Here is a 26,549-nt window from a genome sequence, read left to right on the forward strand (position 1 = left end):
AGTAACCATAGAGGCATGTTTACTCAGAAGTTTAAGATCATTGACATTTTTGTCCACACAAGAACTTAAATGACTAAGCATACGAGCATTCTATTGCAATTGTCTCCTAACATAATCATTGAAACTTTGTTGTTTGACAACGAAGTTATCAAATTCATCCATGCATAAGCTAGCAGGTTTATCAAAAGGAATATCACTCTCATCAAACCTACGCAGAGAATTTACTTCTACTACGTGTATCGGGTTATCGAGACCATGGATCTCTTCGATAGGTGGTAGATTTTTGACATCTTCAGATTTAATGCCTTTCTCTCGCATAGATTTCTTGGCTTCTTGCATATCTTCAGGACTGAGGAATAGAATACCTCTTTTCTTCGGAGTTGTCTTAGGAGGTGGTTCGGGAATAGTCCAAGCATTCTCATTGCACAAGATGTTATTCAGTAGAATCTCAGCTTGTTCTACGGTTTGTTCCCTAAAAACACTATCGACACAACTATCTAGGTGGTCTTTAGAAGCATCGGTAAGTCCATTATAGAAGATATCAAGTATTTCGTTCTTCTCAAGAGGGTGATCAGGCAAAGCATTCAGCAGCTGGATGAGCCTCCCCCAAGCTTGTGGGAGACTCTCTTCTTCAACTTGCGTAAAGTTGTATATTTCCCGCAAGGCAGCTTGCTTCTTATGGGCAGGGAAATATTTTTAAGAGAAGCAGTAGACCATATCCTGGGGACTACGCACACAACCAGGAGCAAGAGAAGTGAACCAGGTCTTAGCATCATCCTTTAGCGAGAAAGGAAACAACTTGAGGATATAGTAGTGGCGGATCTTTTCCTCTGTTGTGAATAGGGTGGCTATATCGTGCAGTTTGGTAAGATGGGCTACAACCGTTTCAGACTCATAACCGTGAAAAGGATCAGATTCGACCAGAGTGATTAACTCATGGTCGACAGAGAATTCATAATCCTTATCGGTCACAAAGATAGGCGAAGTGGCAAACTTCGGGTCGTATTTCATCCTAGCGTTCAGAGATTTTTCTTTCCACTTGCGCAGTAATTTCTCAACATCATAGCTATCCTTACACGCAAGAAAATCCTCAGCTATCTCTCCCTCCATAACATAACGCGTATCAGGCATAACAGGCAATTCAGGCATATCAAGAGAGCTAGTTCTAGCAGGCAAAATGGCAGGTTCTGCTTCAATAGTATCAGCAGTTTCAGAAGTATCATCACATCTAGCAGCAACTCTAGCAAGTTATGCATCAAGGAAAGCACCTAGTGGCAAAGCAGTATCAAGCATAGCATCATCAGGCATAGTATCAAGCATAGCATCATCAGGCATAGTATCAAGCATAGCATCATCAGGCATAGTATCAAGCATAGCATCATCATGCATAGTATCAAGCATAGCATCATCAGGCATAGTATCAAGCATAGCATCATCAGGCATAGTATCAAGCATAGCATCATCAAGCACAGACGACATATCAAGATTTCTAGCAGGAGGTGATGTCGCAAACTTACTCATAACTGAAGGTGAATCAAGTGCAGAGCTAGATGACAGTTCCTTACCTGTCCTCGTAGTGGAAGGCAAGACTTTAGTTCTTGGATCTATCGGATTCCTCATAGTGGTCAGCAGACGTAAATCCCAAGTGACTCACAGAATATAGTTGTGCCTCCCCGGCAACGGCGCCAGAAAATAGTCTTGATAACCCACAAGTGTAGGGGATCGCAACAGTTTTCGAGGGTAGAGTATTCAACCCAAATTTATTGATTCGACACAAGGGGAAGCGAAAGAATATTCTCAAGTATTAGCAGCTGAGTTTGTCAGTTTCAACCACACCTGAAAGATTAGTGTCTGCAAGCAAAGTATCAGTATCAAAGTAGTATGACAGCAACGGTGCCAGAAAAGGGACTGTTGACGGCACACTATTCCTAACTTGTTGTATCAATGGCGCCAGAAAATAGCGCGTTGATGGGGGCCTATTCTTGCGAATAATGCTATGCTTCCCCGGCAACGGCTCCAGAAAAGTCTTGCAACAGGTAACAGGAAAGTAACAAGTAACATCAGTAGTGACAGCAGCAGCAAGGAACATCAGTAACCAGTAGCAGCAGAGTAGCAGCAGTAGTAGCGACAAAGTAACGTAGCAAGGACCAGTAGTAAAAGACTCGTAGGCAGTGGATCGGTGATGGATGTGATTCATCATGTAACATCTATAACACGGAGAGATAAGTAACTAGCTCCCGTTCGTCAATCTAACGTAGGCATGTATTCCGTATGTAGTCATACGTGCTTAGGGAAAAGAACTTGCATGACATCTATTGTCCATCCCTCCCGTGGCAGCGGGGTCCTAATGGAAACTACGGGATATTAAGGTTCTCCTTTTAATAAAGAACCGGACCAACGCATTAACACTTGGTGAATACATGAACTCCTCATACTATGGTCATCTCCGGGAGTGGTTCCGGCTATTGTCACTCCGGGGTTGCCAGGTCATAACACATAGTAGGTGACTACAACTTGCAAGATAGGATCTAAAACACACATATATTGACGACAACATAATAGGTTCATATCTGAAATCATGGCACTCGGGCCCTAGTGACAAGCATTAAGCATGGCAAAGTAGTAGCAACATCAATCTCAGAACATAGTGGATACTAGGGATCAATCCCCGTCAAAACAACTCGATTACATGATAGATCTCATCCAACTCATCACCGTTCAGCAAGCCTACGATGAGATTACTCACGAACGATGAAGAGCATCATGGAATTAGCGATGGAGGAATGTTGATGATGACGATGGCGACGATTTCCCCTCTTCGGAGCCCAGAACGGACTCCAGATCTGCCCTCCAGATGAAGAACAGGAGGTGGCGGCGCCTCCGTATCGTAAAACGCGATGGATCCTTCTCTCTGATTTTTTTTCGGGCGAGACGTAATAAATAGAGCTGAGTTTGGAGGCGGCGGCGCCACGTGGGCCCCACAAGCCTGGTTGGTGCGGCCTGGGGGTGGTCGCGACGTCTGGGATTGTGGCCCACTAGCACACCCCCTCCGGTGGATCTTTGCGCAGGTATTTTTCATTAATTCCAGAAAAATTCTCCGTAAATTTTCAGGACATTCCGAGAACTTTTATTTGTGCACAAAAACAACACCATGGAAATTCTGCTGAAAGCAGCGTCAGTCCGGGTTAGTTCCATTCAAATCATGCAAATTAGAGTCCAAAACAAGGGCAAAAGAGTTCGGAAAAGTAGATACGACGGAGACGTATCAGAATTCGACGCTTTGCCCAAGGTACAAATGGACTCCGATGATGAGTATTTTCTCTACAACATTCTTTTGGACTCAGATGATCTTCATCTGATGATGATGAGGTGGTGGTGGTTGCGTTGGTCGTCCATGATCACGTAAGTATGGAGCAGCCACAGTTTAAGGGCTCCATGTCGGAGCACAGACCGGTACTGAATCGCAACCGGGAGAGTGGTCATTTCCTACTCTGGAAAGACTACTTCGAGACTCCAAATCCGCTCTTCAAACATCACTTGTTTCGTCGCCGTTTTTGGATGGCTAGACATGTTTTCAACCGTATTCGAGAGGGAGTGGTTGAGTATGATAACTATTTCGAGTGCAATACGGATGCCGTTGGAAAGATTGGCTTCTCCTCTTATGAGAAATGCATTGCTGCCATTCGGATGCTTGCATATGGTGTTCCCGACGATCTCATTAATGGGTATGTCCGGATGAGTGAGTTCACCTGCCTTGAGTCCATGTATAGATTCTGTAGTGCTGTTTGTGGCTGTGTTTGAGTCGGAGTACTTGAGAGAGCCGACAGCTGCCGATACAACACAGTTGTTGTCGATGAATTCTAGTAGGGGTTCCCGGGGATGTTGGTAGTTGTATGCATTGAAAGTGAAAGAACTCCATAGAACATGGAGCACCCAAAAAATATGGGAGACGATGACAGCTTGTGTGATCATGCACAACATGATCTAGAAAATGAACGTCCAGAACGTCTTTATGATCAACGATTTGAGTTTTAAGGTGAAAATGTTGTGCCCGAGCATGGAGGAGAGACAACTTTTACACGGTTCGTCGAGTTTCATCATAAGATGCGTGATTGAAATACTCGCATGCAGCTGCAAAATGATTTGCTTGAACATGTGGATTCATGTCGGCAACTATTAGATGCATCGACAACCTTTTCTTTTTATTGTATCGACTATGAGATATTTTATAATTCTTAAACTATGCAATGATTTTTATTGAACATTTATTAATCTAAAACATTTGTAATATTTCTTAATGCGAAAATGACCTTAAGCTTGTCGTGGGGACGAAAAATGGATCGACCACTTAGGCACACAGTTGATTCATTTAAAAAATGATTTAACGAACCGATCCAAATACACAACATACGGATAAAACGTGCATCCCTTTGGATGGCATGATTGGAACTGCTTTAATCAGATGACTTCCAGGCAAATGATTTTTTACAACCATCATCTGATGATTTGTGGCAGCGGCCTTTTAATTAACTGAAGTTCTGTCTTTCTCTGGATATATCTGCAATCCCGTCGCAACTAACACTGCAGTATAGAAATGGAACTCAAAGAAAAGGGGTAGATGCGCGCCCTGGCCCCACATGGCAGTGGGCGTAGGGTACGAAAGGGAGGTAGGCTTGCCTTACACGTATCACGGCGCTCACCTTTCTCCCTCCCTCACCCGACTTGACTCGTCGCCGGCTTTCCCCGCCAGATCTCGCTTTTCCCCAACCCCCACCTAACCGCCGGCGGCCGCCATGATGGCCGCCGAGTCCCCGGCGACGGAGAACCGCCCCGCGGACGAACACCTCGAGACCCTCGCCCTCGATTCCTCATCTGCTGCATCGGCCGCTGCCTCTACCGACCCACTGCTCCACCCTCCCCCCTCCCCTTCGCCCCCCTCCGCCCGCGCCGCGGCCGCGAACGGCGACCCGTTCGTCGACGAGAACGGCGAGGACGACTCCCCGCCGATCCTCCCCACCCCCGACGCCCCGGTCGTTTCCCGCGAGCCGTCATCGGAGTCCTACCAGTACCAGATCACCGTTTCCGACCCGAAGAAGCACGATGAGGCTGCCACCGGAGCGGCGGGCGTCATCCCCGGCTCCGGCAGCTACTTCTCTTACCTCGTCACCACCCGGACCGCCGACGGCAGCGAGTTCCGCGTGCGGCGTCGCTTCCGCGACGTGGTGGCCCTCGCCGACCGCCTCGCGGCCACCCACCGCGGCCTCTTCGTCCCGGCGCGGCCCGACAAGAGCATCGTGGAGGGGCAGGTCATGCAGCGGCATGAATTCGTGAACCAGCGCTGCGTCGCGGTCCAACGCTACCTCTGCCGCATCGCCGCGCACCCCACTGTCGCCCGGAGCGATGACTTCCATACCTTCCTCACCGATCCTAGCGGCATCCCCACCTCCGAGGGTGAGTCGCCCAGGTTCAACCCCTCGATTGCTACCGCCTCGCCGACGGCTGTTACCACACCAACGACGCCTCCAAAGGGCGGGAGAGACTTTTTTGGTATGTTCAAGGACCTGAAGCAGACGGTCGCGAATGGGTTGATGGCGGTGAGGCCGCCTCCAGTGGAGGAGGAGACTGACGCAAAGTTCCTCTTCCACAAGGCCAAGCTCGAGCAATTGGAGCAGCAACTCTCAGCGGCATCTGAGCAGGTAGCTGTGTGTGTTGTTGGCTGGTTTATTAGATCACTCGTGTTACTCTCATTCTGGTTACTCTTATGCATAATTAGTGTAGTTTTGACAGATGCACATGATGAATGAAGTGATTAAATTATGCATGCTTGTTAAGTACATGTACTACATTTGCATTTTGCAACTTGATCAAGAAATTGATATCGCATCAAGTTTCTGGTACTATGCAGCACTGTACAAAAGAACACTTGCTAAGTCTATTCTTCTACATAATTTGTAGGCAGAGGCGCTTGTTAAAGCTCATGAGGATTTTAGAACAACTACAGCTCACTTGGGAATGACATTCGTTAAGCTGGCGAAATTTGAAAAGGACCAATCTACATGCAGTTCTCGGAGAACTCGAGCTGTTAATATTAACAATTTTGCAAATGCTGTTGTCAAAGTCAGCAGGTCCCAGACAAAATTGGATGCTGAAATTGTGAAACATCTGGTATGCGGAAAGTTGGAATGAGAGTAACATTTTCTTCGATATAGATCTTCTTGATTATTTTGTTTCTTGATCTATAACGGTGTTTCTGCTTTTACAGGACACTATCCATAAGTACCTGGAGACGATGACTTCTGTCCACAATGCATTTACTGATCGCTCTAATGCTTTGCTTCATATCCAAAGTCTATCATCAGACTTATTTGCCTTGCACAACCGGCTGGCGAAACTTGAATCTGTGTCATCAAGAGGAATAGATCAGGAGAGGACGAGGTATCAGAAGGTCGAAGAACTGAAAGAAACAATAAGAACAACAGAAGACGCAAAAAGTCATGCACGCAAAGAGTATGAGCTTATCAAGGTAAATCACCTAAACTTTTGAATTAAGTATACAATGCGCGTGTTCTACTTGATAGTGGCCTTCTGAGATGTGAGTTACTATTTGTTTTTAAATTGCACAATTCAAGGTTGTTATGCTATAAGGTCAGATGACAACATTTCCTAGTTTATGGTTAATATTCTTGCAATGGTTACACAAACACAATTCTGTATTTGTGGAGGAGCAATAGCTTCATACTGCAGTTTACATCTTATCGAAAACAATCAGCCAAATCAAAATAAACCACATTGGATCTTGGTTCTGGCAGTGAGCTTCAAGACATTACCTGACACTAGTTAAATGTCATGAACACTGTAATGAACTCCCGTATATATGCATCGTTTGACTTTGTCAGTCAGTCTGAACTAATGTTATTAATTTATCATAGTGATGTCTGAGGTGTACTATCAGCGAACACAGTGTTTATGTACACACACAAAAAAAAGTCCGAGTTAAACTCTCAGAAGTTGGAACGAATTCGTAGCTTCAATTGCTGCAGCAGGAGGATATTTGTTTTGCTTAAAATTCAGGAGTAAAGATTGTTAGTTCAGTATGGTCATATGAGTTGTGCGAAGTATTCAGATTACATTAACTGTCAGTAAAGTAATTGAAGTTTCTTTATAGTATATACAGATTGACAATTGGTTTTCAAGATAGATTTCTATTATTTAAATGATGACAGTGCCGGGTATGACTTAGATATACTCCCTCCGTCCAGAAATACTTGTCCGAGAAATGGATAAAATGGATGTATCTAGAACTAAAATATGTCTAGATACATTCATTTCTCCGACAAGTATTTCCTGGTGGAGGGAGTACTAGGTTATGGATTGACCTACTGGGACAGGTTTCTCCCAGTAGGCCAGTACATAAACTTGAATATGTAGGCTGTATTTGTCCTGTGTGATTCGTTTTGTGTTGACAATATTGGAGTCTTTAAGGCGGTTGTTCAACCCAGGCAGTACTGTATCTATTTGAGGTGACTAAGAAAGATTACGAGGCACGCCTGTGTAATAACACACTCTCTTTCAAGTCAAGTAAAGTGCCCATCCATATTTTTCTTTCCTTTTTGGCACGGAAAGTGTCGCATCCTTCTGTATGTTATTAAACCACATGTTAGAATTTTGGTAATACTAGGACATGGCTATGCTGTTGATTTTAAATTCCCGTTTTGTTGTTTGGCATGGACTATTTGGGTTTTCTCTGAAATAAGCTTCTCTAATGCAGGAAAACAACATGAATGAAATTAAAAGATTTAATAAAGAGATACGCCAGGATTTGGTGGAGATGATGAAAGGCTTTGTAACAAGTCAGGTATAAATTTCAAACTTCAATTCTGAATTATTCTTTTGGTTGCCGGTTTCACGATCCTTTGGACTTTTGAATGCAAAATCAAAAGGTAAATACATCAGTTCGAGTATCTGTCTACCATATTAACTACTATTTGCTTTAGATATATCTTCATAGCTCATTATTTTTAAATTCAGTACCTGACATTCAATCCAAAATGTTACCCCTTACCATTACATAGTATTGCCCAGTTTAAAACCAGAAGTTAGTAATGATGCCTACTGCGGCTACTGCCCAGTTGCTCGCTTTTCTTGAAAAGTGCAAAATGAGCACTTGGAAATTGGTATGTGGCGACCATGGTTGTATGAATTTTGCGCTGCACAGCTTTGTATTTTATATGCATGCAGCAGAAGTGAGTTCTCGGTCCAGTTGGTGTTTGCAGTCTCACCTTTCTTATCTGGGTCGTTATATTGACCTAAGGGCATGTGATGCATGTTCCTTTTTCATGTTTCTGCTGGATGGTTACCTAGAGCTTGAGCACCACATAAAGAAACACTTTGAAGGCTTGCAGAAAGTAGAAACCATGTCGACCTAGCGACCGTTAGGGTGGTCCTGTAGTGCTATTAGTTTGTTACTCCCTCCGTTCCTAAATATAAGTCTTTTAAGCGATTTCAATAGGTGTCTACATACGGAGGAAAATGATTGAATGTACACTCTAAAGTATGTCTATATACATCCGTATGTAGTCCATTAGTGAAATCTCTACAAAGACTTATATTTAGGAACGGAGGGAGTACATGGTATTGACTATAAATGATATGGTATAATTGTTATTTGTTGTGTTTATTTCTCTAGAGCAAAGTAAAGGATAAACTCTGATTAAGAGGAGCAAACCAATGTCCATATGTCAAACACTGTATGCTTCATGGTAATCTGGTAGTGATGTGAAAAATCTACACTGTATGACATCGTTTTGTAAGACATAGTTTGTTCTGTATGTATGGATTGGGAAGTAGTGTTTGATTGGATACTGTAGGTAACATCTGAAATGTATTTTGGACCACTGTAGCGCATTGTCGGTTAATGCCTGTTGCCTTTTTGGCCAAGAAAAGTTCATCGCGTATGGAAGTATTTTAGCTTTCAACACCGCCAATGAATAATTTTCTAAAGTTCACCTGAGGCAACCTAGATGGCGTTGTTTGAAAGTCAAAAATATATAATACCAGCAGGTGCATACAGTTTACTGGTGGGTCACCGTCTTGTTTTCGACACTTAGGAGTTCTCTACAACTCTTTGAAAATAAACAGTGCATTTCTTTTTCTTCTTTTTGGAAAGAAAATAAACAGTCCATTTCACAGTACAAATAAATTTAGTCATTGTAAAAGCTAACTACATCGACATCCTTGTATTTTGTCAATGTGCAGGTTGCTCAGTCAGACAATATTGCTAGCATATGGGCAAAGTTAGCAGAAGACACAAAAGGATATGCAGAAAGGCGCAGCTGAAGTAGGATGTAAATATAGGTGTGAATTGTGAGCTACTCGTCTGCAGCATCAACATTGGTTACCACATTGAGATTCGTGTTATCACTCGCCCGGTGATTTAGGCGATATGTGCAGATACAGTTTCCGCTCCCCAAGGGGCACCGCCGGGTCAAGGATTTTCTTGGATGTAGCTATCTCCGGGTGTGCACCTGAGAATTTCTGAGGAAAGAAAGAACAAATCCTCGATCGCAAAACCTGCGAATCAATTTTCCCCAGTTTTTCCCCACCCTGGGCCTAGCTGTAATGCTGAGTTTTCTCTGTACAATTATGCGGCACTAGCTGACTGGAATTGAGGAGTTCCCTGCTTCCTGAAAGAACCATGTACTACACGAGAGAGATTATTTCCAGTCGTTCAGAAGAGTTGCAGGCTTGCATTTGCTATCTGATACGAGTACTATGCTGCGCATCCCCAGGTTTGTGCGGAAGGTGAGCCACTCGTCTCCGACGAGGCTGACTGGTTGGATATGCTCGCGGAGGCGCGAGCCAGTGGTCGGCAGCCAGTAGCCATTCCTATCACGCAATCAGCCGCCAAGCGTAGGGCGGGTGACCCTTCGCGAGCTCCCTGAGACGCCGCGTATACACGCTCAAGTTCCCGCCACAAAACCGGAAGAAGGAGGCCTTGGAAATTTCCCACCCCGGCGAATTCCGCCCGAAAATCAGCCGCTGTCTCTGTCTCTGTCTCCACCATCTCTGCCAAACAATTATGGTACGCTCCGCGGCGGCGTGGTGCCTCTTTGTCCGCTACTTGCACGCAATGTCGACCAGCTTCAAACACTTCAGATCGCGTGTGTACGATCGATCGGCGAGAAACGTCTCCAAAATCTCGTGATTTTTACAATTACTATTATTACTATCATTACAGAGGAGAGGAGGCGTACTGCTTCCTGTACAAACAGTTGTACTGCCGCGCTGTAATACTGTAGTACGTAGTACGTAGTCGTACCACCAAGCAGCATAGCAAGGGATAGTTAGCCAACGGCCACAGGCTACTCCATCTCTTGCTGCCTCGCTCCGCTTCCTCTCCCCGGCCGCCGGCGCGCCTCCGGCGACGTCCCTGCCAGGGGAGAATGCTGCCCCGCGCGCCCTCCCGGTGCCTGGGCGCCGCCAAATTCAAACCCCTCGTCCCCGCCAAACCGCCCCTCTCCCCCTCGTCGTCATCTTCCTCCCGCGGGGCCCTCTGCGCCGCCGCCTCACGCCGCGACTTCCTCCTGCTCGTCCCGTCCCTGGCCGCGGCGTCCACGGCCCTCCAGTACCTCCCCCTCGCGGCCTCCGCCGCGGACGACGAGAAGCCGGCCCCGCCCCCGCCCCCGCCCCCAGCGGAGGAGCCCAACGGGGAGGCGGCGCTGTCGAGGATGTACGACGCCACGGTCATCGGCGAGCCGCAGGCCGTGGGGAAGGACGCGCGCGGGAGGGTGTGGGAGAAGCTCATGGCCGCGCGGGTCGTCTACCTCGGGGAGGCCGAGCTCGTGCCCGACCGCGACGACCGGGTGCTCGAGCTCGAGATCGTCAGGAAGCTGGCCGCTCGCTGCGCGGACGCTGGGAGGAGCCTCTCGCTCTCGCTCGAGGCTTTCCCCTGCGACCTCCAGGAGCAGCTAAACCACTTCATCCACGGGAGGTTTGTTACTGCCCTTTTTGTTTTGTTCAACTGAATGGATTCTACCTGTTCCTGGTTGCGATACTTCATATTTCTAACCCAGCCACGTAGAGGGTAGAATTTTCTATGTGCTCCAAGCTTTTCCTTCAAAATACATTTGTGGTTTCATTCTGATAGATGTATATTACTGGAAGTTCAGAATAGTTTCGACTCAGGATTTAGAATATCGATAACAGCAAATTTTCAGGACCTCGTGGAAATATTTGGAGTTCCCCAAGAATGTGGAATTATTTCAATCAAAATTCACCGATTAGACCCAGTTTAAATTTGATTTGAATTAATTTGAATCTCGTCCAAAATTTTGCGATAACAAACATTTCAGGACCCACCGAATTTAAGAAAATACATTGAAATTTGTAATCCTTGTTCACCTTTATGGGGAAATGGTGTATTTCTATGAGAGCGATTGTAATTTATCAAACAAATCAAACCTTTCTCTTCCATGAGGCTTCCGTTGAAAGTAAGCCGTTGGAGCCCTAGTTTTGCTTTCCCCTTCACCTTTCTGCAGGATAGTGTATTTCTATGTGAGTGATTCTGATTTTTGTCAGCCTTGCAATACTTCCTTGACGAACTTCTAACAGGCCTATCTTTATTCAGAATTGATGGCAGCAACTTAAGGTCCTACACATCTCACTGGGCACCGGAGCGCTGGCAGGAGTACGAACCTCTTTTAAACTACTGCCGTGATAATGGAATCAAGCTTATTGCATGTGGAACTCCACTTGAGGTAATTCATCATTGCCACACACATTATCCAGCAAAACTGCATCTGCATGTGTTCAGTTATGGATATTTTTATGATCATAATCTTGTTCATTGGTACCTCTGTCTTTCTAGGGCTGTGGACTTGATAGTTGTAGTTATTCAGTATTGATTTTTACATTATTCCAGCTGGCAAGCTTTTTCTTGCCTTGCGTCATCAACTGCTTTTTTACTCGATGCATAAGCACCTATTCTACATCCTCATTGGACCTTGTCTGAGAAGTATTCTGATAGGCAGCATACTAAATAAGATGGCTTAGTTTTCTCTGTGGTGAAAAGTACTTAATACATTTCTTGACTAGGTGGTAAGAACTGTCCAAGCGGAAGGAATCAAAGGCCTTTCAAAAGAGCAGAGGAAGTTGTATGCTCCTCCAGCTGGCTCAGGCTTCATTTCTGGCTTTACATCCATCACAGGCCGATCATTGATAGACAAGACTTCATCCTCTCGTGTCTCTCCTTTTGGCCCTAGCTCATATCTATCTGCACAGGCAAGAGTAGTTGATGATTATACCATGTCCCAAATAATAATGAAGGAAATTAGTACTGGAGATCCTTCAGGGATGCTCGTTGTTGTAACTGGTGCAAGCCATGTTATGTATGGGGCGCGAGGAATTGGTGTTCCTGCCAGAATATCTAAAAAGATGCAAAAGAAAAAGCAAGTCGTGATCCTTCTTGATCCTGAGAGGCAAGGTATACGGCGAGAAGGTGAAATTCCCGTAGCGGATTTATTGTGGTATTCTGCTGCCAAGCCATGCAGTCGAAATTGCTTTGACCGTGCTGAAATCGCTAGAGTTATGAATGCAGCTGGTAGGAGGCGTGAAGCTTTGCCCCAGGTTACCACTTGCTCTCTCAGCATATGTTTGATACTCCTTTGCATTATATCTTTTACTAGCTGTAACATGCTGTAAATGATGTTATTCCTGAAAACCAGCAATGAGCTCTTTAAAAAGTTAACGCGGCTAAAAAATCTTGCTATGTCCGGCAGTTATGATTTTTAATAACATCGTATTTTCTTATGTTTGAGCTAATGTAAAATTTTGCATTCATTTCATGACAGGATATTCAGAAAGGAATAGATCGGGGTGTAGTTTCTCCTGAAATATTGCAGAACTTTTTTGACCTCGAGAAATATCCTGTCGTGGATGAATTGATTCACCGGTTCCAAGTAGGCACCTACTTTACTCTTTCACTCCTTTCCCTTGTTGTAGTTATCTATTTATGGGTTGGTGCTTGACCATACAGCTGCATACTGCTGCTTCAACAATATATTCCTTCCTTGATTATATGTGAAAAAGTTATTCTATCAGAACTGTTTATGGACAGCTCAGTCCTGTCAGATTTCATCCAGGATCAGCCCTGCCTGGCATCCCGACAGGAAAGAACTGCCAGAAATAGTCAATATTTACTAGTGATGTTATGTGAAAGATGTGAAAAATATTTTGGGAAACTGAAAGTTCAAGGCTGGGTCTACAAGGGTTGGGCCAGGCCTTGAGAGGTCTAATTGATTCTGCTTCTTTGTAGCTAGGAGAACTTACTGCATGTTGATGAGGTTGAAAATGATCAATTTTGTGCAGGGTTTCCGTGAAAGGTTACTGGCAGATCCCCAATTCTTGAATAGATTAGCTATCGAAGAGGGTATATCAATAACTACAGCTGTCTTAGCACAATATGAAAAACGGAAAGGACGTTTTTTTGAAGAGATTGACTATGTCCTTACTGATACAATTAGAGGTTCTGTTGTTGACTTTTTTACAGTCTGGCTTCCTGCTCCTACTATTTCGCTCTTATCTATTGCTGATAATGGTTCTGGTGAGAGCTTGGAGCTTGTCAGAGGATTGTTAGGGTCACTGCCAGATAATGCATTTCAAAAGGGTATTGTGGGCCAGAATTGGGACATTAACCAGAGATTTGCATCGGTACTAGTGGGTGGTCTGAAACTTGCTGGTGTTGGATTTGTTTCCAGTATTGGAGCTGGAGTTGCTTCAGACGTTTTGTATGCTGCTCGTCGAGTTTTGAGTCCTACAAGTATAGAGGCAGAACGCCCAAGAGCTCCCATTTGGAAGGCAGCGTCTGTTTATAGTGGCTTCCTTGGAACATCAGCAAATCTGCGGTATCAGGTACTTCCTTGTTATCCTCTTTCTAATTTCAAATGAAGGGTTGAGAATTTAGATATATGTGATGAAGTTCTAATTCCAAAAAAATGTTCGCAAGTGATTCTGGCTGATCATGTAGAGATGTTTTGTCTGTCGAGTTGCACATGTGAGGGTACATTATAGGAAATTTAGCAATGGTTAAAATGAGTTAGTCTAAAGGCAAACTGAGGCCTTGCAGCTGGTATAAGCAGCCTGTCCAGTGATTTACGATGAAATAAGCACAACTTACAATTTCGCCTTCCATTTTTGTACTTATTCTGCAATATCTAACATTTCCCCGATAAATATGTTAAGGTAATTGCTGGTCTGGTGGAGCATCGGCTTGGAGAGTATCTTGTGTCATACTATAATCAACCATTTCTTGCTAATGTGCTGTCCTTTGTTGCACGGATAATCAATTCATACTTTGGAACACAGGTTTGCCACCACTGCATTTTGTACTTCTGTTATAAGTTTTTGTCTGGTTAAGGTGTTCCCTCAAGCTGGTTAAACTAAACAAACAAATATCGGGATTTCTTTCCAAAGAAAAAAAATCACGTGATTCAGAGAGCAGGTTAGCTATTGATGAATAGGGGCTAATTTAATCATTTTCAATTAGCATGATATTGGAGACCTCTTAAGGCTATGGTTACAACATGTGGTCTCCTCTCTCCATACAAAGCAGACCTGGGATACAAGTGTACGACTCCAACACTAACACCATGCCCTAGCCACACACTTTGTAGTACTCCCTTCGAATATACATTCATTCCTAGACAAACCTAAGACAAGAATTTTGGGACGGAGGGAGTACCATATTACATTACTACAAGATCCGTAAATCTGACTTGTAAGTTATATACACATTTGGCACAAACTCAGTACTCAACACATGTCATTTTGCACACACATGTTTGTCCTGTACATGTGCTAAGAAAATATTGGAGGCTCCACTGGTCACACTTAACGGGTGCACGTGTGTCACTCTGTTTTAATAGGGTGAGCCATGTCAATCCTAGGAATTATACGGAAATTGCTTTTGGCTCCCCAGCTCCATGGAGGCCTTTAAATTCAAACTTCAAATTTCGTGAAATTTCGTATTTTAAATTTTCAAAAAATTCTGAAAAATAATACATAGACAGATGAAGATATAATACACAAGTGTGTAAATTTTCAAAACAAAATACGTTGAAATGAGGGCTGTACAAAAAAGACAAATCTGGAACTTTTTAACACATGTTACTATTCATCATTTCAAACCATGAATTTGTCATTTTTGTACAGGTCGTGTTTTAAAGTATTTCGACCTGAAATTTTACACACACACGGATCACATCCTTGTTTAGTTGTATATTTGTTTTCAGATTTTTTGGAACTAAATTTTTTGAATTTTGATTTTTTTTTTAAATTTCGGCCTCCATGGAGGCCGAGCTCCAAAACGCCATTCTCTAAATAATCAATATCCATCACTAGAACCAAAGGTCATCCGTCAACACGCATATTGTTGCATTGATGAATGTCTAAATATATGTGCATGAAGAGCATATTAGTGCATGCACACAAAGCCAATTGCATCTAATACGGTCGATCCACTTCATCTTATGGGTCAAATGCTCTGCACCATTTATATGCAATTGGATGCACAACAGTGTGGAGCATTTGACCCATAGGATTAGCTATCAATGCACAATTGGATATACTAATTGTTTTGGATCGAGCCGCTAAGCCCATTCAATCACTATTCATGGTGCAGATCGCTCATCCATTGGATGAAATGATCCCCGACCCCTAAGTTCGTCTATGGTAGAACCATTGCTAAATATCTCCAGGGAGAGAAATAAAAAGCCTGCAACTAAACAGTTTTTTTTTTTTTTTGAGAATCGAAACAGTTTATTTCTGTAGTCTACTACTCTACTACTCGGCTTCATACATATATTATGCATGATAATACTAGCATTCCAGGTTTCTCTAGTCGTTAGTGACAGCTATGTTTGATGCAGCAATGGATTGATCTTGCACGATCAACAGGCATCCAAACTAGCGAGGAAGAGCCACCTTCTCCTGACACTCCCATCTCATCAGAAATGCCAGTGTTAGAATGTGGCACGGCAGAGGTACCAAGTACAGACGATGTTAATAAGAACCAATCAGGTGAGCAGACATAGCCAGAAGGCTATTGGCTGTGGGCATCCAACTCAAGGAACAGTCTCCATCTTATGCTACACCGCATACAGTACAGGCATATAGACACAGGGTCTTCGTACAGCAAGACTGAATCCCAACCACATTGCATTGTTTTTCGGGAAAGAAAACATGAAATTTTGAAGAGCAGAGTTTTTATTTGAGCAATTCTTTTCTTACGGCTAAAAGGAGCTTCTTGTACACATTTCTGGCGTAAATACACGAACTATATGTACATCAACAGGAAACAGTCAAATTTTGAAACGCGCAACACCATTTAGACTCTTGATATCATCTTGGATTGGCAATTCGGCAACACAAGTTGAGTTTCCATGAGAGAGAGAAAAAAATCCCCATCCTGTTTGGCAGCCATGAGTTGTATTTGATCAAATGAGTTGGATTCAAGTACAGTACAACTTATACCACAACTGGTACTGGTAGAAATTGGACTGTATGACTGTATCTCCATTTTTCGTGTTTGGCGCCATTTGGAACTGTCAATACTTGTTTATACCGCTGACTTGGTGAGAGATTGATGCCTCACGCCTCTGTGCGCTGGCCCTGCCTGTTCATCCAAATGCAGTGCAGGCGTCCATCGGGCCCCCTGTCCTTTCGACATGTCATAGTCGCACAATTAGTCGAACAAATCTAGCCCGCTGTTGGTATTGCCAGAGGAATCCAGTTCCAAGTCACGGCCATCCAACGCAGCGATGTGCATCTTCTTTTCCGAGAAGCCAAATATGCGTCCTCACCGACCGATCTCTGGACCATATCCGAAGTCCAACAACTGATGCTATTTTGAGGGCCAAGTCTGAAGTGCCCAAGGAGGACTGTGATCCAGATTCTGTGATAAGGCTGTGGCAAATTGGCAATGCGCAGAAATGTACAACATTTTCCAGTTCCCAAAGGACAGACTTCGTCACTTGGGAGAATCGAACAAGGGGGAAATTTGAAACCGTATTCATTACGAGAGTTCATCTAGTAGATTTCTTCTGACTCTGACCTTAATATAAACCCTTGATAAGCCCAGGCGCAGAGCAAGTACAGAGTTTGCATGCATACGGCAGATACAAGATACTGTCGTCACGTGACATGGCACGCCGCAGGCAGAGGGCAGCAGACGGGGGTCGAGTCAGACGCCGGCGCAGCGTATGCTTCCGAGTGTGGCATTTGGCTTGCCAGGTTGGCCGGCACATGCAGCGGCGCGGCACGAGCAGTTCACTCCGGGAATGCCGGCCTGCCTGCCCCCAACATCTGAACGGAACGGGGCTGTGGGTGGGAGGAGTATCTTGGACCGACGGACGGGCGACGAGCCGGTCGGTGCGGCCGTGCAGGTACGGTACGGCGCGGCCGGATAGAGTATCCTCCCACGAAGCTTCGCCGCTCCTTCCTTCCTTCCCCCTCCAGGGCTGAACGGCCGCTGCACGTGCGCCTCTGCGAGCCCATCTGTCGCTCACGCGCTCGCCTGCGCCGGCCTCGGCCTGACAGGCAGGCGAGCGGCGACGACGGCGATCTTATTTTATTTTATTTTATTTCCAGTCCAAGCGGCGGCGGCGGCGGCGGCGGCGACGGCGACGGCGAGCTGGTCCTCACTGCCTCGGTGGCCCAGTTAAGTTAAGGTTTCGCGCTCGATCGTGTGCGTGTGCGTGCCTGGATCCCGGACGTGAGACCGCGTGCTCGCACACCGTCACCGGCAGTCCGGCACACCAGCCTTGACGGACGCGCTTGCTCACCCGAACCACTGACCGCACAGCGCATCGTACCGCTGGTGGGAGCTACACGCACGCACGCGCGGGCAGCACCGACCGCACGCACGACGTCGCCGGGGGGGAGACGTGCGGTCCAACGCGTACGTACGGGGAGAGGAGAGGAGAAAACTGAGAAAAGAACAGACCCCGCTCCCCCGTGGGCAGATCCGCTGCTCCCCGCCGGCGCGCCCCAGATCTTCCTCGGCCCGGCCCGGCCCGGCCCTGCGTGCCGACGTAACGTACGCCCGACGCCACCGTGCAGCGGCCCAAAGCTCCCGCCCCCGGGTGCAGCGGATTTGGGCGGTTCGACCGGGGGATTTGGAGTGTTGGGTGCGCCTCATTTGGTCACTGTGCCGTGAGGCGCCGGCGCCGGCGCCGGGCAGCTTCCGGACGTACGCCCAACGTTTTCTAGGAGCCTCCCTCGGATCGGAGGATCGGTCACACGTACGGTTGCTTCCCATAGCATGGGAAATGTCGTTCTCTCGTGGCAATCACATCTTTTCGTTGGAGGGTTCCTTCTTTCTTCCGTGTATGATGCTTTCCTGCCGTCGGCTAACTCAGGCGATAATAAACATATTCCAAGGGTAGTCACCAATTTCTCCCCCGCAAATTAGCATGTTTATGGATCTCGACTTTTGTTCTCTCGTAAGGACATCTCAAACGGTAGTCACTAATCTCTCTCCCGCAAATGACCATTTTTTTTTACGTTTGGAATGTGTCCGCAAACAACATGCCGGAGCGTCTAATCCAACGTTGTCCGCATACATTTCAACAACATATTAAACTAATCGGACGTAATTCATGCAAACACGATGGATTTTCAAATAAATCGAAAGGGATTAATGCAACATAGTGGATTTCATATAAACATGATGAAATTCATTACATTTCTGACATACTTCTACTGAAACCAGAACCTGCCTGGCTATGGAGGTATAATTCCTAATCTAAATGGTCGCTGGTACCCATTCCCTACCGGACTACCATGAACACCGAAAAGTGAAGCTCCGACATTTGCCTTCGCCTTCTCCACCTCATTCACAACAACCCCCGCCGCCGCGGCTTGAGCGGCTAATCGGCTGAAGTTTACCAACCCGCCAAGCTTGGTGTCACAACATAGGGGAAGAGCACTGGCCTTTTTGGGACCCGAGCAACGGCGACCTACCATGAACTACTCTTCCTCGCTGCCGGCAACACCCGCCGACGTGCCGGCTTCATGGTCGTGGCAGCGGGGAGGGGGTTGTGGAGCCGGTGATGTCCTCCTCGTCGTCGCTCTTGCCCCACACCTCGTTCCCCTCCTCGTCAAACTCCTTGTAGGCGGATCCAGGTTCCACCTAGCGCTCGCGATACTGCCAGTGCTAGTGGTCGAGGCGGATCTGATGGGCTGAGCGGTAGGACTCAAGAAGTGTCGCCTGCTCCGCCACGTCCACGTCGGCACGATCGCCCTGCCGTCGTCGAGCCGCTCCTGCATCTATCGGTGCTCCTTGAGGAGTTGGAGGTTGTAGGCCGCGTCGGTCTGCGTCTCCCAGAACTGCTCCTCGGGCTCATCCCACATCATGTCCATGTAATGTGCATGGGCCTCACCGATGGTCATGCGGCAATGCACCAGTGAGAGTGGAGCCGGAGAGGAGGGTGGCGTCCGCTCGCCGTCGGTCACGTCCTTTATTGGGTCGTCGTCGGTCTCTAGTTGCCTGGCAGCCTGTGAGCCGACAACAATGGCGGGCATTTCCTTCTTCTGTTCGATGTGAGCCCATCCGAAAGAGCTTTGGGGCACAAGGAGGCCATGGTGGAAATGATGCAGGAAAGAGAAAGGGGCCGAAGGAGGATGAGTGTCAGCTATGGCCGGGGCTGGAGTATATATAGCGTGGCGAATGACAATGGTGGGCGGCATGCGGACGGGCCGGTGGCGCTGTAATAGGTTTCTTGTCAACTGCGTATCGTTAATGTGGGAGGAAGAGGGATGAACAAGTGACAGTTTTGTCGTTTGAACACAGGGCAGCCGCGTCCACCGAGAACCCACACACCGCTTCAATGCCAGCTCGAGTAAGATGTCACGTCCGTTCTGGTCGGGGATGAATGCGGCCAATGTCGCTCTGGAACGACGCTGACCATTTGGGGCGGGAAGTGCTCACGGGCAAGTGAGAGATTTTAATGGGCCATGGCGGTCAGAAGAGGGTGCGGCAGAAGTCCGGACGCCCGCAAAACCCCACGCTTATCTTCGGTTTGCGGGAAAAAATACGATCGATCTGTTTGACAGACCGATACAAACCCCCGTTGTACGGCTCCGTGCTCTGAACCGTGCAGTCCGGACGTATGCATATGGTTTGAGGGGCGGCGTTGGAGGTGCTCTAAAGACTAGGCATTGGTGATGCTAGTACACGTTATCAAAATGATAATGCACTAGTATAAGACAAGAACTTGAACGGTATCTAACACAAGACATGTTCAATCTACTTTTGCAATGTGATCCGTACTTCGTACTACGTACCAAGGGGAGTGCATTCAACGATCTGGTTGGTGCATGAGATTTCCAGATCTCTGATAATCAAGATTTGTTCTTTTAGCATACGGCAGATGTTGCTACTTAGTGGTTTCCTAAGTGGTGGCAGTTAACTTAAACTCGCTCACAAGTTATAAGGTATAAGTTTATTTTATTAAAACACTTACAAGTTATAAGTTTCCTTTTTTTTTTTTTGTAATATACAAAGTCCATCCGCAAAAAAAAAAGATTATTATCTGGTTTTTTTTTAGTGTACCAGTGGAGATTTTTCTTTAAAAAAAGGGTTCTCACTAAAAATGCACATCGTGTGAAAACGTGTAGCCAGTGATTCCAGATATTTTAAAATGGAACTAATGTTCCCAAACTAAAAGCTAGCATATATGTGTGGATGCTGCAAAGGCAATCAGCATGAAAGTTCCATATTAAGTGTCAAATTTAAAGGGCAAATCAGCATGTTTATCACAAGAGCATCCGGTTCCATTGTGAGTTTTAGGCCTTAGCCACCCCTCTACTCTACGCCATTAGCCATTAGGGTTTAGGAATGTCCCCCATGAGAATCACAACAGATAATGCAGGTAAGATCACCCCTAATCATTGCATGCGATCGGCTGCTTCGTGGCAACTTCTGCCCAAGAGCACAAGCTAGGCCATGACCACCATCCTTATACCATAACAGTCTCAAACTATTGGCCTAATGATAATAATAATCTAGCTGCCATCTCGGTTTTTGGATGCTAGTGGAAAACTAATGGAGATGCCTCCAAAGGAATCTATGGGGAGGCAGAGAACACGTATCCAGTGAGGCAAAGCATTTTTAAAATAGAAGCCTTGAAGGGACTTGCATGGGTCCGAGAACATGATGCACGGTGCCTTTCTTTGTCCTACAGCCTAGATATCGTTTTCTTTTGTGAATTATGTCTTAGATATAGTTGATATAAAAAGGCTGGCCATATTTCATTCCATCAATAATGCTAGAGACACACTTCCATGGGAATAGCCAGGGAGAAAGGGACACTCCCGCGGACAATTCTGCGTTCATGAACAATATTGTTTTTTTAAACACGGCCCCTTAAAACTTGATTCATTAAAAAAATAAAGAGAATTGCTCGGTCAACTAACGGAAAACTAGAAAAAAACTGGCATATCATCATGCCCACAAAACAAGGTGCATAGGGCAACCCACACAAAAACGCACACACGTCGTCGAAGAAAAAAATCGTCGACGAGGTTGGGCGATGGTGGAGTCGGAGTCATCGGAGGTGTGATGACGATGACGTCGGGCTACAACCTCGTCGATGACGTCGGAGCCCTCACCACAAACAAGTGTCAAGGCCTGCGTTGGGCGATGCCAAACAGTCAGGCACACGCGCTGGCGTCCACGCAGCCCCGACTCTGTCGATGAGCATTGCAGGAGAAGAGCGTTGGGCTTGCACCGAGCCAGCGCCAGAGCCGACCATCCATCTCGTCATCGTCGCCGCGAGGGCCCCTCCTCAGTAGCTCTGACTTGAGGAAGACAAAGCGAGGCACGACGACCTCTCGAACACGTCGGAAGAGATCGACTACCAAGAACCATCAGCAAAGCTGACTCCGCCCAAAGACGCCATCATTGCCACAAATAGGAAGCCGCGCAAGCATCCACATTGCCGGATGGGCACCTGCCGACCGCAATGCCGCAAGCGTCCAACCCATGGAGCGTGCAAACATGATCCGATGCTCTTCAAGGTGACGCCCCAAAGAGGGAAGCGATGATGTCGACGCCGTCGCTCGACCCTACCGGGCCTTAGGCTTTCACTCGAAGAGCAAATCCGAAGGTGTAGGAGGATACGGGGCTCCACGAAGACACCTCCAAGAAGGTTATTCGATGCCTAAAGACGCCACCGTTGCCAGCCAACAAGAAAGGGCAAGCTTTCGCCCGGAGTAATGGAACACCACCAGCACCCCCACGCGCATCACCTTCACTGGCCCACCCACCTTTCGCAGAGCCACCAAGCTACAACCTTCCCAGCCAGACACTGACGAGCCAGATCCGACCAGATCTGGAATCCCCCACCACAGAGCCACCAGCAACCATCAAGGTCAGTGCACAACTGGCCCACGCAAGGACGTGCCCAAAGGTCAGTGCACAGCTGGCCACACCCACCCCTACATGCCAAAGAAGAGAGGTTGGCCAGAAGACTGGAGCCCGCCGATGAAGCTACCGCGCTGCCACCCGCAAGAGCCACTGCTCGAAAGCCGCCTCGACGGAGAAGATTTGTCGAGAAGTGCCCAGCTGGTTGCCGGTGAAGCAGCCGATGCTCCTCGATCCGTCGTACCACGAAGGGGATCGAGCCTCCTCCACCCCGAGCTCCTGCGTCCAGGTGAGAGGAAGACGACCCCACCACCGCCGCCCCCCTGGGCTTAGCCCGGTGGCCTCCTCCAGCGACGGTGAGGGAAGGGCGCGGGGTGGGAGGGTGGCCTGGTGACGCGGGCTAGGTTTCCGCCTATGCCACCTTAGGTGAGGCAACCCGGGGTGGGGGTACATAACACCTTGTGGTTGCTAAGCGTGAACTCTATTGTCATTTGGATTTGCTTTTTAAAAAGTTACATGTACTCAACTAGACAAAAGTGTAAGTTGAACTTTCACAAAAAAAAGCGAAGTCGAAATCTTTGTTTTTTAACCTATAGAATTCACTAAATAAGGCTACAACGAACTTAGTCAATTTGAGACTTAGATATGTAGTGGGGTACAAGGCTATACAACCTACCTAACAATAGATACTGGCCAATTCCGAATTCAATTCCCATTTCGGATTTTAGCACAAAAATATCCTTGTATGCATTCTAACTACCGATTCAAATATACAAATAGCTTAAAAATATCAATCCTGCACTGCAAGTATTTTGAAGTTCATATGTTCTACACAAGATCTCCATTCTCATGAAACCTCCTTGTTTGGCGTTGAACACTTGTGTAATATTGGTTAAGGAGAATTGGATCCTTTTGAACATATCATGTAAATAACCTTTTGATTATTGATAAACATATGGTAGGGGCCTGCCCTGATGTTTCTCGATAACAAGTGTTCGGAGAAAACTTTAAAATGGAGTTTTGTTTAATCTCTAAAGCACATAAAGTTTTTCAAGAAAACCCTACCAAGGGCACTCTCTTAATTAAGAACGAGAGAAAACCAAGTATTTAAAAGAGTTATGTACAAAATACATGAGGACTTACTACTCCCCAGTATCATTGCGAGACTCGTGGCAATTGGGCGCTCATATATGATGTGCACTCCTTTGAAGATATGTACTCTATCCCGTTCCTTTCACCCGCTCCACAATGCATATAGTAGACGACTCTTCTCTGGCGGCTGGAACCCTAGCCGCTGCTGTCAGGAGAGGGCAATCTTTCAGAGCCGTCCTCCGACGACGGCCTCGGTCGCTGATGGTGAGGGGCATCGTCAGATCCACGCGTGTGGATCGTTTTTAGTCCTCGTAGTCTAGGTTTTTAGGTTGTTCATGGTCTTGACTTCGGCAGAGGCGATGACGCCGTTGTATAAAGATTATTCGGATCCTTCCTTGACGAGTCCATCAGTTCTATTGTTGGGGATGGATTTGGAAACCACTCTGTTCAAGCAAGGATGGTGTGGTGGCGGCGGCATCCTCGTGGTGGACATGTGTCCTCGGACTCCGCCATTGCGACGCCATTTGCTCCAGCGTAGGCACGGAGCTTGGGAGATGGTCCAGGAGCGAATGCAGATTGTGGTCTGCATCGGCGACATCTAGAAAACGAAATGTGCGTTGGGTTCGTGGTTCATGAATGGCATGTATGGTTTCCTCCTTGGACGTCTTAGTCGTGGTGGGGTGCGAGATCTGGAGTTCGATGGCGTGTCCGGGGTGTTGCCCAATCTGATTCGTTCAACGACAAGGGCTTCACTTTTTGTGAGCCACGTTGGAGGTCCGCAAAGCTTCATATCGGCGATGGAGCCACGTCAAGCTCGGGTGAGGAGGTGATTCATCATTCTTTTATTCGATGGCTGTTGTGATGATACCGGAGGCAGGTGACGAACGTTGGTGTCAAACTTAGACATGTTCTTCTATCTTTTTAGTTTTGTCATGTCGGTCTTTACGTGACTTGTACTTTGATCTTTATGATATGACCCGCAAAACCTTTTTTCGTGAACTGTAAACGATTTTTGCGGATCGGCTTTATACGGGATCTGCTAGAGATGATCTCAAGGGTTCCAAACCGCATGACTGAAATGACAGTCTACTACGGAGGTGGACGACATTCTCAAGGTTGTTGAGGCAGAGCTAATAAATGAGTTTATCTGACTAGCAACACACAGTTGAAAGGTCCATTGAGAGAATTCTCCTATAAAGGACTAGCCATGAAAATAGCTTAGAGTATCTATAGCCGGAATCTTCAAACCCTCCTCAAACGCCCGGACAGGCCGTCCGATCACTGTCCGGTCTTAAAAAATTGATCTAGACGGACCTCTCAAACCGACCTCAAACGCCCGGACTGACCGGCACCCTCATTTTCAGTCCAAATATGGGGCGGATAAGGGGGAGCCCGGGCATGCCCGCCACGCCGGACTGACGGCTTGGCCCCACGCGGACTCGCCGGGGAACCCGACGGTCCGACGGGAACGTTGCATGGCGCCGCTCCGTGGTCGGGGCCGACTATTTAAGCCGTCTCATGCCCCCCAGCCCTAGCACATCCGCCTCCTCCCTCTCTCCGCCGCCACCCCAGCACTTTCCTCTCCGAGCCCGTCAACCATGCCACCACGCAGCCGGCATTACACGATCCAACATCGTTTCTTCCTCCTGGAGCAGGTCCGAATCCAAAGGGCAGCGGGGCTACCTCTGGAATCAGAGGTGGATTTCGAGGAGGGAAGGAGATGAGGGAGGATCCCGAGGAAGAGCCACATGCGCCGGAGGAGGAGGCGGCGCCCCAGGAGCCGGAGGAGGACGCGCCACCGCAGGAGCCGGAGGCCATCTCCGACGAGGAAGAAGCTTAGTACAGTAGTAGTTAGTACGTAGGATGTAGTTTGCATGCTTTTGTATGGCTATGAGGGATAAAATATGAAAAAGTTGGATGTGAAAAGAAAAATTGAAGTCGTGACAGCTGAGTGTCCGCGCACGCGCCCGAACAATCCGTGGGCGTTTGTGGGTTCAAATTTGAGTGGTCCGGCTATAGATGCTCTTAGCACCTTGACACAACCCCGGCGTATCAAATTTTGTTGGCCTTAAATTTATTGGCATCCACGGAACTAAATGGCTTGTGTGAAACTTGCAAGAGTATTCTCCGCTTATAAGAGCAAGTACAATAGAGCTGGGTCAGCTGGCTATAAGGAATAAACTAATATACTTTTGTTTAGTTAGAGGAAAGAGAAGAGGAGAGAGAAGGTAAGCGGGCTCTTAGCTAAGAGCCAGCTCTAGCACGTGCTCGTAGTCATATTGTGAGTATGAAAGGTGGACCATATAATAAAGAAGTAGTACATTTTTGCAATGAACTGTTGTACACGTTGGCTATAAGGTGAGCTATAGATGACATGGCAATGGCTTATAGCCAACAGCTGGCTATACTATTGTACTTGCTCTAAGAGCACTAATGCATTAAAATTTCGCTTATAAAATTACATATAACAATATTTTTAATAAATATGTAAACCATTCTATCCAGACCGTGTCCTCTGCTGAGAACTGTATGTAAATTGTACTTTGTTCGGTTAAGTCAAGATTCTGATCGACAATCACTCTATTATTGTGCTCTTTTATAACATATAAATAAATCTTATTGAATTCATATTTCAAAATAGAAAAACAATTGGTAGTTATTTTTTTAATCTTAGACCAACCAAATATGGTCTAAAATGAAAATAGATGGTTGATACTTAGATTACTCATAATGGGGACTAACATAGAGTAGTACCTCCACAATGGATAGTAATATAGTGGTACTCCTTCCATTCCTAAATATAAGTCTTTTTAGAGGTTTTAGTAGGGAACTACATACGGATGTATATAGACATACTTTAGAGTGTAGATTCACTCATTTTGCTCCGTATGTAGTCCCCTAGTGAAATCTCTAAAAAGATTTATATTTAGGAACGAAGGGAGTTTGAACCTTTCATTTATTAGCTTATAGACTCATATTGTCTTGATATGCGTTATGTTACTCATAAGGGTAGTAACATGCTAAGTTACTCAATTTC

At 46.4% G+C, this 26,549-nt stretch overlaps 2 protein-coding genes across 2 annotated transcripts; both read left to right on the forward strand.

Annotated features, from left to right (window-relative positions):
* The first annotated feature begins 4,658 nt into the window (after window positions 1–4,658).
* LOC123444997 (sorting nexin 2A-like) lies at window positions 4,659–9,735 on the forward strand. Its single transcript, XM_045121908.1, has 5 exons — window positions 4,659–5,696; window positions 5,956–6,165; window positions 6,263–6,523; window positions 7,769–7,855; window positions 9,256–9,735. The coding sequence occupies exons 1-5, from the start codon at window positions 4,794–4,796 to the stop codon at window positions 9,334–9,336; spliced, it is 1,542 nt and encodes a 513-aa protein (XP_044977843.1). The 5' UTR covers window positions 4,659–4,793; the 3' UTR covers window positions 9,337–9,735.
* Window positions 9,736–9,825: 90 nt separating this feature from the next.
* Window positions 9,826–16,393, forward strand: LOC123444996 (protein RETICULATA-RELATED 6, chloroplastic-like). Its single transcript, XM_045121907.1, has 7 exons — window positions 9,826–10,990; window positions 11,627–11,756; window positions 12,094–12,624; window positions 12,849–12,956; window positions 13,366–13,908; window positions 14,239–14,361; window positions 15,924–16,393. Exons 1-7 carry the CDS (start codon window positions 10,443–10,445, stop codon window positions 16,086–16,088), a joined length of 2,148 nt encoding a protein of 715 aa, XP_044977842.1. The 5' UTR covers window positions 9,826–10,442; the 3' UTR covers window positions 16,089–16,393.
* The last annotated feature ends 10,156 nt before the right edge of the window (window positions 16,394–26,549 follow it).

This window comes from Hordeum vulgare, chromosome 3H (genome assembly GCF_904849725.1).
Source record: "Hordeum vulgare subsp. vulgare chromosome 3H, MorexV3_pseudomolecules_assembly, whole genome shotgun sequence".
NCBI lineage: Eukaryota > Viridiplantae > Streptophyta > Magnoliopsida > Poales > Poaceae > Hordeum > Hordeum vulgare.

Excerpts from the sequence above, each read along its gene's own strand:
- LOC123444996 (XM_045121907.1), top strand. The coding sequence starts at position 10,443 with ATGCTGCCCCGCGCGCCCTCCCGGTGCCTGGGCGCCGCCAAATTCAAA. Across the intron at positions 13,909-14,238 it reads CAGCAAATCTGCGGTATCAG|GTAATTGCTGGTCTGGTGGA; the intron begins GTACTTCCTTGT and ends AAATATGTTAAG. Across the intron at positions 14,362-15,923 it reads ATTCATACTTTGGAACACAG|CAATGGATTGATCTTGCACG; the intron begins GTTTGCCACCAC and ends TGTTTGATGCAG.
- LOC123444997 (XM_045121908.1), top strand. The coding sequence starts at position 4,794 with ATGATGGCCGCCGAGTCCCCGGCGACGGAGAACCGCCCCGCGGACGAA. Across the intron at positions 5,697-5,955 it reads TCTCAGCGGCATCTGAGCAG|GCAGAGGCGCTTGTTAAAGC; the intron begins GTAGCTGTGTGT and ends CATAATTTGTAG. Across the intron at positions 6,524-7,768 it reads AAGAGTATGAGCTTATCAAG|GAAAACAACATGAATGAAAT; the intron begins GTAAATCACCTA and ends TCTCTAATGCAG.